This window comes from Aquarana catesbeiana, linkage group LG05 (assembly GCF_042186555.1).
Source record: "Aquarana catesbeiana isolate 2022-GZ linkage group LG05, ASM4218655v1, whole genome shotgun sequence".
Taxonomy (NCBI): Eukaryota; Metazoa; Chordata; class Amphibia; order Anura; family Ranidae; genus Aquarana; species Aquarana catesbeiana.
In genome coordinates this window covers 601,526,774-601,543,779 of record NC_133328.1, presented here as the reverse complement: position 1 = coordinate 601,543,779, position 17,006 = coordinate 601,526,774, and the positions used below count along the sequence as shown (strand labels likewise).

Genomic DNA, 17,006 nt, shown 5'->3' with positions numbered 1-17,006 from the left:
TAATATAGTTTATTTGTTTTCAAACGACTTCCAAATTTTCTGAACCATTGCAACTGAAATTGGTCGAAGATTGATTGACAGATCTGAATTCTGTGTGAAGAATAGCTGGTTGTTAAGGAGTGGGCCGGCAAGCCTGCCGCAGCATCCTTAACCATCATGACTCATCTGCTGTCAGCGGAATTACCCGCTGACAGCAGAATATAAACTAATAATGCTGACATTAAAAATAATTTAAAAAGAACATCAAAGTTTTTAAAAAACGACGTGGGGTCACCCAAAATATATGCCAGACCCTTATCCGAGCATGCAGCCCACCAGGCCAGGAAAGGGGGGGGATGAGCGAGCGCCCCTCCTAAACAATACCAGGCACATGCCAGACCAAATTTTTGGAATTTGTTTTGTATCTTCAGCATTCGTTTTATATGTTTGAAATGGCATTAAATTAAAAAAACAGAGTGTGTGTGTGTGTGTGTGTGGGGGGGGGGGCACCCAATCCATACCAGGCCCTTTGGGTCTGGTATGGATTTTGAGGGGAACCCCACGCTAAAAATGAAAAGAAAAAAAAGACCATGTGGGGTTTCCCCCCCAGATCTATACCAGGCGCCTAGGTCTGGTATGGATTTTAGGGGAAACCCCATGCAAAAAAAAAAATGGCGTGCCCCCCCTCCCCCCAAGATTCCATACCAGATCCTTATCCAAGCATGCAGCCTGGCAGGCTAGGAAAAGACGGGGGGGGGGGGAGGCAAACAAATGCCCTCTCCATTTGAACCATACCAGGCCACATTTTGTGCGCTATAAACAAAAAAAGACCGACAATTTTGAGAAAAAAATTTTTTTTTTACTTTTTGCTATAATACATATTCAAAAAAATAAATTAAAAAAATAATTTATTCATCAGTTTAGGCTGATATTTATTTTTTCTACATATTTTTGGTAAAAAAAAAATCGCAACAGGCATATATTGATTGGTTTGCGCAAAAGTCATTGCATCTACAAACTACGAGATAGATTTAGGAACTTTTATTTTTTTATTGTTTTTACTGGTAATGGCGGCGATCTGCAATTTTTAGTGGGACTGCGACATTGTGGCAGAAAAATCTGACCCCAAATTACACTTTTTGGGGACCAGTGACATTATTACATTGATCAGTGCTATAAAAATGCACTGATCAATGTAAAAATTGCAGTGGCAGGGAAGAGGTTAACACTAGGGGGCGATCAAGGGGTTAAGTGTGTTCCCTCAGCGTGTTCTAACTGTAGGGGGGGTGGGCTTACTGAAACATGACAGAGATCACTGCTCCCAATCGCTGGGAGTAGTAGATCCCTGTCATGTCACTAGGCAGAACGGTTAAATTCCTTGTTTACATAGGCAGTTCCCCGCTCTGCCTCTCCTTGCCACGATCGCGGACATCGAGTTTGCAGGACTCGTGGGCACGCTCCCGCGGCACGCACCCGCTATCCTGCTTTTATGGACAGATGTACAGGTACGTCAGTTTGTGCAGGAGAGCCATTCTGCTGATGTATATCGGCGTGAGCCAGTCGGAAAGTAGTTAAACGAATTATTCGATTTATTCATTCGATAATAGCTGGTTGTTACGGAGCGGGGCAGCCTCCCGTCCTTAACAACCATTACTCATCTGCTGTCAGCTGGGTTCCACGCTGACAGCAGGTAAGTCATGGTTGTTAAGGACGGGAGGCTGCCCCGCTCCTTAACAACCAGCTATTATCGAATGAATCAAATCATTTGTTTAATTCGGATGTTTCAAACATCCAAATGAAATGTTTGAATTTCATTTCATTTGTTAATGTTTCATTTGGATTTGTTGAAATATGTTACTGTAGTATTCGGAAATTCAGATATCTGAATAAGGAAAATTTAGTCCAAATTTAAATTCGGAACAAAACGAACCGCACATGTCTAATTGTCACTCAAGTGTTATTTTTTTGCAGCCTATCTTAATCTTTTTACCCTAGAGGAACCCTTATAACAATTTACAAGTCAAAGGGAACCTGTGTTAGAATGAATTAATAAGGGGTCAGAGGGAAGAAGGCCCCTTACATTGATGTCAGGGGGAAGAACTCCCTCTTACAGGCATGGTCAGAATATCATCCTTACAAGCTGCCAAAAAAGATCATGTCATGCACTGGCTCTTTCAAGTGTTATTGGATCCAGGATTATGCAGGCACCACCAGATGGGTGTCAATTAGCCATAGCTCAAGGAACCCCTAGAAACCTCTGGAGGTTCCATGGAACCCTGGTTAAGAATGGCTGCTCTATAGTATTCCCAGTTACTCATCCTCCCAAGTAGCTAAATAAGAGGTTATATAGGGTGGTTAAGAAAGGAGAAGAGGAGCTTAGACAGCACAGGCAGCAGACACTCCTAGAAAAAGAGCAGGCATTGATGTGCAAGGAGGGACGGAGCTGTACTAGGTAATTTACTGTTCCAGTCAATATTGTTCAAGTCAAATATTCTAAAAAGTTCAAGGCACATTGCAAGTGAATGAAAACAAATTTGTGGAAAGGAAAAACAGTTCATGTACAGTAAGCATGTAAAATACCTACAAATGTTTATGTTGTCGATAGGGTCTCTTTAAAGAACGAGGCATACTCCCTGGATGTCTCAAACTTTAAAGAGATCCTGCCACCAGATGCCAACTGTCCCAAGGCCAGATGGAGAAAAATTTGGACTGCTTACTAAGGCACCCATGAATTAACTAGACACTTGGTTAACTGATACAGTATATTATTTATTGAGCTAATACAGTATATTGTAGTGGTTACAGGACAAAAAAAAAAGATTATATGAAAAGGATTGCTTTAAATTGAAATGTTGTTAATATTATTATTGAATGTCCAAAGTGACGGAGTCTCTTTAAACTGGCCGATGGGTAGAGCGCAAACAAAGAGCTAAGAAGCATCTACAAATCACACATACCTAACCTATTTCTTGTTGAATTGCTTCACTGTAAATTCACCATGGCCATGTTTGTTTCCAGGTACTCCAGAGAGTGACACCGTTTGTGGTGAATGCCCCAAAGGAATGTTCTCAAATGTAACATCTGCCACAGCTCCATGTCAGAAACAAACCAACTGCAAGAACCTGGGACTCAAAGTGGGCTTTAAAGGAACCTCTACAGAGGACACTGTGTGTGAAGAAGAATCGAGATTCTGTGAAACAGGTAAACAGGTCCTCTTTATACTATAGAATGAGAGAAGGACCAAGTGCAAAGACATTTTTGTCCTTCACCATCTTTGAATTCCATTGACCAAAGTACCATATATGAACTTTCCTAAAACACTTATGAGGCCAGATAATCTACCAATGGTATATGTCTAATATACTTGGTTAATGAATGTGTACACTACATGGCACAACCTTTATACAACACTTAGCATCTACGCTATAGGGAAGGAGTGGAGCTTGTCAATATCCTCCAGATCACCACCCTCTTTTTTTGCTTCTACCTTACTCTTTTATAGTGATGCATCAGCTAAAGAAGTGGTAGTCAACTTTTTTGATATGTGGCCCCTGACATCACCAAAGGGTGACACATAAGGCTAGTGTTTACTCTGGTTAGCTCAGAATATGCCTTAAAATGCTTTATCAACCAATGAAATGGAAACAGTGCTCAGAGTGCTTGGTGCAATTAAGTACATTGCAGTAATCACCATTGGGTTTGATGGTTCTAATCCTGGGTATAAACAGTCTGCCCAGTAAACATGAATAACCTTTGCTTATTACAGATGTATAAAAAAAGTCATTAAAATGATGGATAAAAGCAAGCAATACCAACGTCAGATGCTCCAGGCTGTGATGGGATCTCGCGGTCAAGGTCCAGTGAAGAGGCCTTGACGACACGTTTCACACGCACTCACCTTGACTTGACAAAGCGCATGTATGCAAAACACGGGTTCACAGCAACCCCCATGTTTGTGTTCCATGCTGGCTCCTTGTGGCTCCTTCCTGTTATCGTCCAGCGGCTGGTTGTCAGAAACCATGAATCAGACTGTGACAGAAGAACAGTTAAATCACACTTGTTTAATAATAATAATAATAATAATAATAATAAAAAGGTAAATAGAGTAAACTTAGTGAAAACATAGCCATAGTTAAGGAACCGTAACGGATAGTCAGACAAGCCAAAACGTCAGGGAGCCAGAGATGAGCATAGTAGAACAGCAAGCAGGATCTGGAGCCAGAAGGAATGTCAGCCAAGCAAGTCTTTAACAGGAACACAGGAGAGCATCTTTAGAGATGTGACCAACGAAGGCAGAGATTATCTGGGCTGGACGGCTTAAGTAGGCAGGACTGATGAGCAGGATATCATGAACAGGTGAGTCACTGTGCTGAGAAAGGAGCTGGCAATTAGCCGACAGCTGAGCGGCCAGCTTTGAGAAGAGGGGCTGAGCCCAGCCCTGACACTGGTCCTGATGTCATCCGTGGCACACCGGCATGCCTCGCCTGTACACATGATCTGTAGGCTGTCACCTCACCATCCCCCCGACACATTTGGAATAAACAAAGGTTATTTTTATTTACTGGGCAGACAGTTTATACCCAATTAGAACCATTGAATCCAATGGGGATTACCATAATGTGTTTAATTTCACCAAGGGCCCTGAGCACTGTTTCTCTTTGACTGGTTGTTTGCTCTTATAATGTGGAGAACAGCGGCGCTCATCTGAGTGCAGTATATTAAAACGATTAATGATGAGATTATTAAGATAAAAAATTAAAATAAGAATTAACTCACAGGGTAAAGGTTAAAAAGGCTAGTCACAAGGGGGGGGCTTGCTGTGTAGTCCTGATCCAGATACCCTCTCAGAGCCTGAAGAAGGAGCATGCATGCTCCGAACGCATGCCTGACTGCCCTGTGTCCCCCACCCAGTGACATCACAGCCGACAGGAATACAACTGCCAGTTTGACTCGGAGCCTTGGAAACCCCTGCAGCTGGCGAGACAGCAGCAGCACCCCACACCGCCGCCTATCTGGATCAGGACTACACAGCAAGGGTTAAGCTTGCTCAGTTAAGCTCCGGGGTTAAGCTTGCTCAGTTATGCTATGGACCTTCAACTATTACCCAGGGCTCTGTTAGAGAGATTTGCCCTCAATTCCTGTCCTGCTGACAATATTCTACCAGACAGGAAGTGAGGGTAACTCTCCGAAAGCAGAGTAGCAAAAGGCTAAAACCCCGGACAAAAATGCATATTGAAGCGCCACACTACTGCTAATAGGTCCAGATATGACTTTATTCCAATAAGAAGGGGGACAATTCAAAGGGCATTGCCCATGTTTCAGGGGTCCAAAAACACCCCTTCAGTGGGGTTAATTGAACTCAATGTGAATGAAGTAGAAATGAGCTGGGCCTTTTCTTCCAGTGGGATTACCAGCCCAGATCTTGTAAGCAACTGATTTGGCAGCCGTTTTTGGACCCCTGAAATACGTTGGCTACTCTTTGGATTGTCCTCCTGACTTCTATTGGAATAAAGTTGTATCTGAACCTTTTAGAAGTAGTGTGGCACTTCAATTTACATTTTGTTACACTACAAGGAGGTCCCCTGGGATGTAGAAGACGCCTGTCTGTGAACAAGATTGCATCAACATTTAAACTCTAAGATAGCATTACCAATAAGATAACCTTATGGGTCTAGCACTATATTTCCCCAACTAGGTGTTTATTTCTGTCTGCAACCCGTTGCAGATTTTCCTGCATGATGCAGCTGTTGCCCGTATAGCTGTAAAAACTGGAGTTCAAATCATTCCCAATTTTATACACAAATAAATTAAAACGTTTACATATACTTTAGGCCCCATTCACACGGGCTCCCCTGTCATTTTTTTAGGCAGACCCATTTGGACCATCCATTGACCTTTATGGAGCGGCGGGTGTGGCGGACGTGTCACACCCGCTGACATCCGATTTGATCCTATCTGCTGAAAACAGAGGGATGGGTTGATCTGATGACAGTCAGATGTTAGCGGACAGGTGGTCTGTTTCCATCTGACGGCCCATAGAGGACAGCGGGCTGTTTCTGCTCTGCATAAGCAGGGTGGACACGGACAAGCCATCCGCCTGCTCAGTGGGGATCAGCGGACAGATTTCCTGCTGAAGAGGTGGACTCCTGGCAGAATCCAAACCTTAAGGGGCCTTTCACATGGGGTGGACTCCACCCCATGAGTCCACTCCATGTAAAAGGCCCCTTAAGGTTTGAAAAAAGTTACAAATAATTTAACAAAACTGCTATAATGTAAACAAAATCATAATGTTTTGGTCCGTTTTATTATGTTTTTTTCATATATTACTTTTTTTTTATATTTGCGTTAGGCTAATGTCAGATCGGGTTTTCTGCCACTAGAGACAAAAAGCCATTAGCAGGATTGTTAAAGAGGCTTCCTGTCTGTCACTATTAAATCAGTCCCTCTGTAGTCAGATACAGCAAAATACGGCTCTGTGGTTAGTGTAAATGCAGCTGAATCTTGATTGTGATGGGAATGACATCTTGCTGCATCAGCCATAGGGACAAACAGGCCTCTGAAAGGATTGCTAGAGACAGGGTCACCATCTGACATCAGCCTAAGGGGTGGGTTTACTAAAACTGGAACATGCAAAATCTGGTGCAGCTCTGCATAGAAACAAATCAACTTCCAGGTTTTGTTGTCAAAGCTTAATTGAACAAGCTGCAGTTGGAAGCGGATTGGCTACCATGCACATCTGCACCAGATTTTGCACTCTCCAGTTTTAGTAGACCAACCTCTAAATCTTTTTTTAACAAATAAATATTCATTACAGGATGCATATTGTCACTGTGTTTGCAAAGTGCCTATTAGATAGTCCAGCATACCACATCTGCACAATACCAGGGTGGGTATGACACTTTTCTTCTCTCTGCAGATATTAGTCTTTGTGAAGAAGCCTTGTTTCGGTTACCTAAGGCAGTAGCCAACTGGCCGGATTTACTCATTCAGAAATTGCCACCAACTGCACTGATGTTACAGCAAATAGAGTCAATTAAACAGAACTATGACCCCAAGGATCAGCCATTCTACTTGTTTAAGCTGTACAAGAGTCAAAACAAAGGGGACATTTCTTTCAAAAGTCTAGTACAAGGTAAGGGATGACTTGCCCTTTGCTTATTTGCTAATTCTTATGCCAACCATACACTGGGTAATTTTCTGGTAAATTCAAGAACTTTAAACTAAAATTCAATTTTCAGGCTTGTTTCCCATCTCATTTGGCAGCGTCATCTTCATTTTCATATCCTGTTTCTCAGTCTTGTCTTCCTTTACCGATTATGTTTTTTTTTACTATAGTATTACCTATAGTATTTCTTGTTCTTAATTTCATTTTTCCATGTCCATCACTTACATAGTTACATTGCAGGTAAGGCAGAATTACGACAATAGTCTATTCAGTTCAACCTGTGTAACAGAGTATTGGTAACTGTAAGCGCAAACACACAAGTCCATATATAACAGGAGATATAAAGGGCTGAGCAACTTAGTCCATAGGGGACAGGCTGTAAGTTCAAGGGTTAAGTGGTAACCGGTAATGTAATGGTTAAAGTAGGCTGGTAGGCTAGGCGGCTGCTGTCCTCAGAGAGCTGGCTCTGTGATGGATGAGAGAGGGGTAGAGAAGGAAGCGCCACCTGAGTGTAGTATTAACAAATGATGTTTAATGACACCAGGTAAAAACACACTTAGGCCCCTTTCACACATGCAGACCGTATGTCCGTATTTCATCCATCCATTTTCGGTTGAAATACGGACATACATGCATCCCTATGGGATAGCGGGTGTCAGCGGATGTACATCCGCTGACACCCGATATCATCCGGCCCCGCTCTCGTCCGATTCTGCAGACGGAAGAAAATCCTATTTTTCTATCGGCAGAGCGAATCGGATGAACACGGACAGACGGTCCGCGCTCCTCCGATCCCACATAGGGGAGAGCGGAGATCTGACAGGGCGGTCCCTGCACAGTGTGCGGGTCCCGCCCTGTCATCCGCCGGCTCAGCTGGGGAAAACGGAGCGATCCCCGCTGAGCAGCGGATGTTCACGGGTCGGATCATCACGGATCCGTCCCGTGTGAAAGTGGGCCTTACAGGATAAAAACATATAAAAGGCTCATCTGTATAGGTATGTGGCCCTCGGTGTTCCCTCTGATCCTGTGGTGGTGACGCAGGGATGCTGGGCTGCAGAAGGTGGATTACCAGCCGGGAGCTCCTTCTGTGGCCATCAGGAAAAGACTAGGGGCCGGCGTGGAGCGCACGTGGAGCATGTGTGACGTCACAGGTCGTCCGTCCGCTTCCGGGTTTGGTATCCTGGGGAGGGATCGTCCAGGGAGGAGGGCTTGCAGGGAGGTTGAGAGAAGTCATTTTTGTCAGCTGCATGTCTTTAGTGACGAAAACTAAACAAAAATAAAACTTTAATCAAGTCAAATAACGAAAATCTATGACGAAAATAATTTTTGTCAACAAACGAAAATGGAACAAAAATGTGAGGGAGGGATGTTTACTCACCTGAACTTCCATTCTCCTTAGAGCCCTGCCTGTCTGTTAAAGTCCCATCAATCAAGAGATGCAGGCTCCCATCAATCCTTTCCCTTTCCTATGCAGTTCCACATACTACACTCATTCACACTATCTCTTTGGCACCCTCTGCTGGCCTTTTCTAAATAGGCAACACAATTTCATCCCCAGCCTATAGTGATAGCACATTAAAGTTTAAACATGTATTGCATTATTGCAAGACCACATTAGAATAATGTAATAATGAATAATGTACATCTACTAAGTACTAAACTGCTGAAAGAAAAAAATAAGAAAAAAGGCTTTTCTCTTTTTTTCTTTGTTGGTAATATATCCAGGTATATCCAGGTAATATATCCAGGTAATGAGCGCAATGGCATTACAGCCAATACAGTTTACATTTTTATATATATATATATATATATATATATATATATATTTTTTAACCGCTTGCCGCCCGCTGGCTGTCCTATGACGGCCAGGTGGCGCGGCTCTCGTTCTGGAAGGGCGTCACATGACGTCCTCGCCTTCCCGGCCCACCAGGGGGCGCGTGCGCCCGCCGTGTCACTCGGGACCCGATGCGCGTGCCCGGTGGCCGCAATGTCCGCCGGGCACCCACGATTGCCCGGTAACACAGCAGCACCATGGATCTGTGTGTGTAAACACACAGATCCTCGTCCTGTCAGAGGAGAGGAGACCGATGGTGTGTTCTCAGTACAGAGTAACACAGATCGGTCTCCTCCCACTGTGAGTCCCCTCCCCCTACAGTTAGAAACACTCCCTAGGGAACATGTTTACACCACCTAGTGTTAACCACTTCCCTGCCAGTCACATTTATACAATAATCAGTGCATTTTTACACGGATCACTGTACAAATGTGAATGGCCCCAAAAATGTGTCAAAAGTGTCCGATGTGTCCAATGTGTCCGATGTGTCCGCAATATCGCAGTCACGATAAAAATCGCAGATCGCCGCCATTACTAGTAAAAAAAATAATAAAAATGCTATAAATCTATCCCCTATTTTGTAGACGCTATAACTTTTGTGCAAACCAATCAATATATAGGCTTATTGCGATTTTTTTTTACCAAAAATATGTAGAAGAATACATATCAGCCTAAACTGAGGAAAAAATTTTTTTTTTTTTTTTTTTAAATTGGATATTTATTATAGCAAAAAAGTAAAAAATAATGCGTTTTTTTCAAACTTGTCACTCTTCTTTTGTTTATAGCGCAAAAAATAAAAACCGCAGAGGTGATCAAATACCACCAGAAGAAAGCTCTATTTGTGCGAGAAAAAAAATAACCATTTCATTTGGGTACAGTGTTGCATGACCGCGCAATTGTCATTCAAAGTTTGACAGCGCTGAAAGCTGAAAAATGGCCTGGGCAGGAAAGGGGTGAAAGTGCACTGTACTGAGGTGGTTAAAGTTACACTTCTGTTTGCCAAAAAGCTAAATTTTTATTATTTTTATTTAAAAAGACCTTATAAATCAAATGGCTAAATCTGTGTCTGTAGTGCATGTTCAAACGTTAATACCATAAATAATAACGTGTTATTGGATATTTGCTTCAGGGGTATGTAATCAGTTTGGCAATTCTAGAGAAATGCTTAAACAATGCATTACAATTTACTTAAACCGATTAGATTTTAGTCGACTAAATTGTACTGGAGAATTTGGTTTACTAAAATACGACTAAAACTAAAACAATTCCGAAAGACTAAAATGCGACTAAAACTAAAATGGCATTTTAGTCAAAAGACTATGGCTAAAACTACATTGAAATTTGACGTCAAAACTAAACTGCCTCAGATCTACTTTAACACCAGAAATATCTCCATGAAGTTTTATTTGTGCCTCTTTAGTTATTTCTTCCTATTCTTTCCATGCGATCTGACAATCCTGCCTCCTACATCTAACTGGACCTATTCCATCCACCCAGACATTTTTTTCCAACAGAAGTAACTTTTAACATACTCTTAATTCAGCCTTCATGATTATCCATAGCATTTTCTGATTTCACACATCTGCAGGTAGAGTCATTTATGCCTAACCTATCTTCACCTATCCATAATCCTCTTTCCTTGAACCTTTTGGCTTGTTTTAGGCTGGCTCTCCCAGTCATCGGATGAAATATTCAGCATGCCATACAGAGCAATCCAATAAATAAAAAGGCCTAGATTGTAACTGTGTGAGGTTCCTGAGCTATTTATACTCATACCACATCGTACATATGTTAAGGTTGTCCCTCTTAAAAATTCCCCTTGTTCTTGAACTTTTTCTTTCCAATAATTCTTATTAGTCAGATTTCAAGATACAAAACAAAAGAAACAGGGTACAAAAGTGCACATAATATGCTAGGTTGCTCAGTACAAAGCATCATCAGAAAACGTAAAAACGTACATAGAAAAAGAAAAAAGGGAAGTTTTTGGCATTACGTTCCCAATAAGCAATAAGAAGGTGGTGGCCCCACAGGACTCCAGGAATATCCAAAGATCACCATTTTATAATATGCTGTCATCTTCAGTATTGCCCAAGCGTGGAGGGGCCATGATGCTACCTTATAATCTACTGTGGTATTCCCTCAATCAAAACAATGAACACAAGTGTCCAACATACAGTACGGGTTCACCATTTATAAAGGGGTGTAGTCTACCAAGAGACCCACCTGGGATAGTACATAAGCCTTGGCATTCTAAGCTGGCCTATTTGGGCCTTTCTGTAAGCAATATTGCCCTCTGGAATGAGAATATGCAAAAGACAAGGGAAAATAGGTAGAGTAAAAAAAGTATTATAAGACTAGTGTGACCCATCCAATCCAGAAGCACCAAATAGTTTTCTCAAGTAGTTTAATTTTGTCATTTACAATTGCTGAGAGATATTCATTCACCATAGTCCATGACAATTTAGACATAACCAATTCAAATGGAATTGTGAGTGTTCTTGAACTTTTTAAATATGTCTTGCCCTCTCCACTTCAGGGTCAAACATTGCCACTTATGGACCTCTTGCACCATTACAATGAAATATCATAAAGTAAAGATATATATTATAATATGCCCTTTAGCAAAAAATATACATCCTGTAAAAAAAAAAAAAATGTGCTCTGCCTGTCCAATCCTTTGTGATTTTATAACTGCCCTACTAGTGCTTTGTTTGATATCACAGGAACTTACCTCAGACTTTCTTCATTTGCAGATATTAAAGACTGTGAAACAGGAGTCCTGAAGCAAATTGGACATTTACCATTGACTACAAAACATCTCACTGCATTGATCCACAGTTTGCCGGGGAAACCAATAAAAAAGGAGGATATAGAAAACACCCTGAAGTCATGTGACCGACCAAAGCAAATACTGAAGTTGCTTAGCTTGTGGAGTGACAAAAATGGAGGAAACACCATTGAAGGCCTCAAACAGCTAACAACCAGCAAGCTACCTAAAATGTTACGAAAGCCTGTGAAGAAACTGGAGCGGTTTCTAAACAGTGTTTATATGTACAGACTGTCTGAAAAAATCATTCTACAGATCAATGGCACACAATCTCATCTTGGCAAATCAGACTCGTTATTATGACTGGTGAGCAGATAATTCACCAATGGACCATTTCAAGCTATCTACAGATCATTGAACCTCATGGCTTAAAGGAAAATAGCAGAGCCTACCTTTCATTTTTTTTCCAAGAAGCTGACTGGTTGATGTAGGCAATAAAGACTCTTTTCTTTCAAGCAATTGTTATGAGGTCCATCATGATGAAACTGGAGACTTATTCTGGTACCTTCTGTATAAGCTTTATTTATGAATATTTTTGAAAGTATTTTTTTACAATATATGCTTTATTAAAGTGAATTAATACAGTTTTATCTAACCACTCTGTCCTGGGCCACCTGCCAAATTATAAACACAAAAGTATAAAAATACTCAATAATGATAAAATCCCTGAAATACCTACCTATCCCAAAGAAACTGATGTTTCTAGAGTGACCGGTAATGTGACCAAATGTTGGCATTTCTTCAAAAGATCTCAACCCTTGGGGAAGTAAAATTTAGGCATAGTTGCATATTCAAGAACTTTGATTCTCCATTCTGGCTCTTACCACATAATCAAAAGCTGACATTTGTTCACGTTAGTAACTGTCTTAGGAGCCTGATACAAAAGCTTCTTCAGCATAGGTACATATTTTTGGACCCCTCTTATTAGCTATAAATAGGGTGTCAAGATGTAGGGGGATAGTTAGGATAGGTTTGCTTTAAAAAGTCCTATGTATATATAGCCTAGGGGTGAATTGCAGAAACTTGGTCAAAGGAGAAAAGAGTAATGTTGCCCCTAGCAAATAAAAAAAAATAGCATTCTTAATTTTAGATTCCATACACACTGACAGTTTTTTTGCAGAAAAAAGACTCATATAGAGTGTTTTTGTACTAGCGTTCAGGAGCGTTTAGCGTTTTTTCTGCCAAAAAACTGCTCTCAAAAACACAAACCAGAGAGTTTTTTTTGCTTCCTTTAAAACGCTGAGTTTAAAAGATGCTTCTAAACATCCTAATGTGCATGGACACATAGGATAGCATTGAGCTGCTTCTACAGCCAAATGCTAAACTCCTCTAGAAGCAGTCCAGTGTGCCTGGACCCTAAAAGTGCATCAGCAGTGGGCTGGGATATTATTGATTGTTTCAAATAACATCTCCAATTCTCTTAGCCTTAATTTCTATAAATAAGCTCCAAAATTTTAGAATAGTTCTGTAGGTTGTCTTCTCTTCTTTTTGATATATGTATTTTTATGTATTTATAACTGTATTATTTTTGCTTAGTCTTCTGTTAATTTTCCTCTTTTTGTATTTATTATATAAAATTAACTTGATCCAGAAAATACGTTGGGGATAGGGAGGTAGTTTGTATGGCATTTCCTTATTATATACATTATACTTCTAGCTTTCATTTCAATTAGTGCAAAGGTAAAATTTCCCAAAATTTTCCAAAAGTTTTTTTTTTAAATGGTTTTCCCATTTAAATTAGTTGCTACTTGAGTTGCAATAGCTATAGTTGACATTTTAGTGTTGGGTTGATGTGGGTTGGCTGAATCATCTGTATTTGATTGAAACATTTGCAGGCCTCTTGTATATCTTAAAGCCGGGTTCACATATGTCCGGTCGTGGTTCGCACCATGGGGTCCAGTGTGTCCCTGTTCACCAGTTCAGGTGCAAATCAATTCCGAATTTTAGCCTGAACTCACACCTGAACCGTACCCAAAGACGCACAGGACCCCCTTGGAATGGGGACCGCAGCTGCCCCGAACATGTGTAAACCGGCTCCATTGCGAGCCAGGCACAGTCACATGTCATGCGAATTGGATGCGGAAAAACACGCATCCAATTTGCACATATGTCAACCCAGCCTAAAGCCTTTGTACAAAAAAATAAGTCAGCAGCTACAAATACTGCTTCTTGGCCGGTCCCCAGTGCCGGCATGTTTAGTTTGAGATTCCGACTATGACTCCTTGCAGCTTCAAAGCTGGCCATCCACTGCGCATGTGCGAGCCAAGCTGCGCTTTGTGAATGGTCCAGCAGCCTTCTGTGACCTTTGATGTGTCCCAGAAGGTTGCAAACAGGGGGAGAACTTCCCGTGGATCGCTGTGGCAATCCGACTGGAAGTGGGACTGGGTACCTGTCAAAACTAGGTACCCACACTCCTCCCCCCCCGCAAAAAAAATAACATAAAAGAGAGGAGGGCATAAAGCGTAACTTCCTCTTTTGAGCGAAGTTCTGCTTTAAGCAATTGCCAAGGGTTGCGCTCTGTACTGGGATACAAACTTCATTCATCCAATCAGGATCCACAGAGTAGGATTGAGGCAGCATACATTTATATTACTGAAAAAGGGTTTTCTATCTATCTATCTATCTATCTATCTATCTATCTATCTATCTATCTATCTATCTATCTATCTATCTATCTATCTATCTATCTATCTATCTATCTAATCTGTCTGTCTGTCTGTCTATCTATCTATCTATATATCTATATATATATCTATATATATATAGATATATATAGATATATATATATAAAGGTTGCATATATTTATATTTAGTAAAAAAGATGTAAAATGGTTAAAAATCATAAAAACTTAAATTCAGTATAGGTTCCCTTGAAAAAAAAGGGAAGCTTGAGGATAAATAAGTGGTTCATAAAAATACTACTTACCTTAGTGGCCCCCATCTCAAGATTCTCTGATTGCAAGTCCTAGAGATGTGCTCCAGCTTCTGCTTTTCTACACTTTCTGAATATAGAGGGGCATCAACAGAATGTTACATATACCCTGTTTCCCCGAAAATAAGACCTAGCGTGATTGTCGGGGATGGCTGCAATATAAGCCCTACCCCCCAAATAAGCCCTAGTAGGTCTTCTTTTCAGGGTAGGGCTTGTTTTTGGGGAAACAGGGTAGGGCTTATTTGGGGGGTAGGGCTTATATTGCAGCCATCCCCGACAATCACGCTAGGTCTTATTTTCGGGGAAACAGGGTAGAAGTGGAGAGACTCCAGGTGGTCAGAGTCTGTATTCATTAATGTACACGGGACCTTATACAACTTGACAGATAGTAACCGACGTTTAAAAACGCACGTTTTGCCACGTTTACATGGCGCGTTTAGCTGCGTTTGCGTTTAGAAGCTTTTTTTTTTTCAAATAGTCAAAATTTTAAAACGCCTGTAAACGAAACATGGCTAAACGCGAGTTACCGCGTTCACAAGCTGTTACAGGCGTTTGGCGTTTCAAATGCCTCTGAACATCCGTCTTGAACGCATTTTTTTCTTTTACAAAAAATGCTTCTAAACTCAACTGCCTAGAAACGACTATAAACGGCCCTGTGTCCAGGTACTGATAAAATAACAGAGGAGTGTTCAGGGGCAGCTGAAAAAAAACGCCAACGTCCGTTTACCAGTAGCAGTGTACATGAGGCCTAATGACTCAACAACTTATTAATAAATTCAGATTATTTAAAACAGACACACATTCCAGTGAGACATTGGGGTTAAATTACTAAAGACAAACAGATTGTTGACTTTGCAAGGAAATGTTGACATTTTCAAGGAAAGTTTTAATTAGCTTAATGAATGTGGTGAAACTCTGCTGACTTCCATTATCCATTCATGTGCAAGCAAAAAATTGTTATTGTTTTTTTTTTTTTTTTTTGTGATTAGACATTCATTGCGAAGTGTATTTTTACCGCATTCGCTAAACTAAAGCTGGGCATAAACTAGTATGCCCCGTACACACGATCGGACATTTCGACAACAAAATCCATGTTTTTTTTTTCCGACGGATGTTGGCTCAAACTTGTCTTGCATACACACGGTCACACAAATCTTGTCGGAAATTCTGAACGTCAAGAACACGGTGACGTACAACACGTACGACGAGCCGAGAAAAATGAAGTTCAATAGCCAGTGCGGCTCTTCTGCTTGATTCCGAGCATGCGTGGAACTTTGTGCATCGGAATTGTGTACACACGATCGGAATTTACGACAACGGATTTTGTTGTCGGAAAATTTGAGATCCAGATCTCAAATTTTGCGTGACGGAAATTCCGATGGAAAATGTGCGATGGAGCCTACACATGGTCGGAATTTCCGACAACATTTTCCATCGAACATTTTCCGTCGGGGCAGTAGAATTGCATTTGAAATTTTTCATTTTAGGAACATTTGTCCGATTTTCGAATGGTTAGTGGGGTCTAATCGTTGTTTGTTTTCGATCGCAATGATGAGAAAATTTGAAGGAGCAGACTGGAAATTTTTTTGTGAACAAATCAATTTCTAACAGAGAATGTGTTTTTTGTTCGGAAAAGACTATTTATTCTAAAATCAAATGTTGAATACAAACTTTTTTAAAGGCAAATAGACTGTTCACTTTGCAAGGGATTTTTACCCTTACTTAGTGAATTTATTATGTATTATTATTTATTACAGGTACTTATATAGCGCCAACCATTTTTCACAGTGCTTTACATATACAGTATATTACATAGTTACACAGTAGGTGAGGTAGAAAAAAAGACACAAGTCCATCAAGTCCAACCTATGTGTGTGATTATAGGTCAGTATTACATTGTATATCTCTGTATGTTGCGTTCATTCAAGTGCTTATCTAATCGACCGCAACATACAGGGGTCAACAATGTAATACTGACATATAATCACACACATGGGTTGGACTTAATGGACTTTTTTTTTGTACTTGTGTATTGTACATTCACATCAGTCCCTGTCCTCAAGGAGCTTACAATCTAAGCTCCCTAACTCCCAATTTCCATACATACCCATACTGGGGCCAATTTGGACAGTAGACAAATGTGTTGAAGCGCTGCTGAATTGCGTCATCCAGTTGCAAAAATGTTTTATTTTCCTTGCACTTGATTGGGTATTCACCGCATTCACTAAACTAAGGGAAAATTATTTTACAAAGTGAACAGCCTATTTGT

General features: G+C 40.8%; 1 protein-coding gene across 1 annotated transcript in view; it reads left to right on the top strand.

Annotated features, from left to right (window-relative positions):
- The window catches only part of TNFRSF11B (TNF receptor superfamily member 11b), a 47,630-nt gene extending 31,775 nt beyond the window's left edge, over positions 1-15,855 (top strand). Inside the window, exons 3-5 of the mRNA XM_073632178.1 lie at positions 2,998-3,180; positions 6,896-7,111; positions 11,732-15,855. Coding sequence (XP_073488279.1) covers positions 2,998-3,180; positions 6,896-7,111; positions 11,732-12,108 — 776 coding nt within the window. The 3' untranslated portion in view covers positions 12,109-15,855. The remainder of the gene's footprint in view (positions 1-2,997; positions 3,181-6,895; positions 7,112-11,731) is intronic.
- The last annotated feature ends 1,151 nt before the right edge of the window (positions 15,856-17,006 follow it).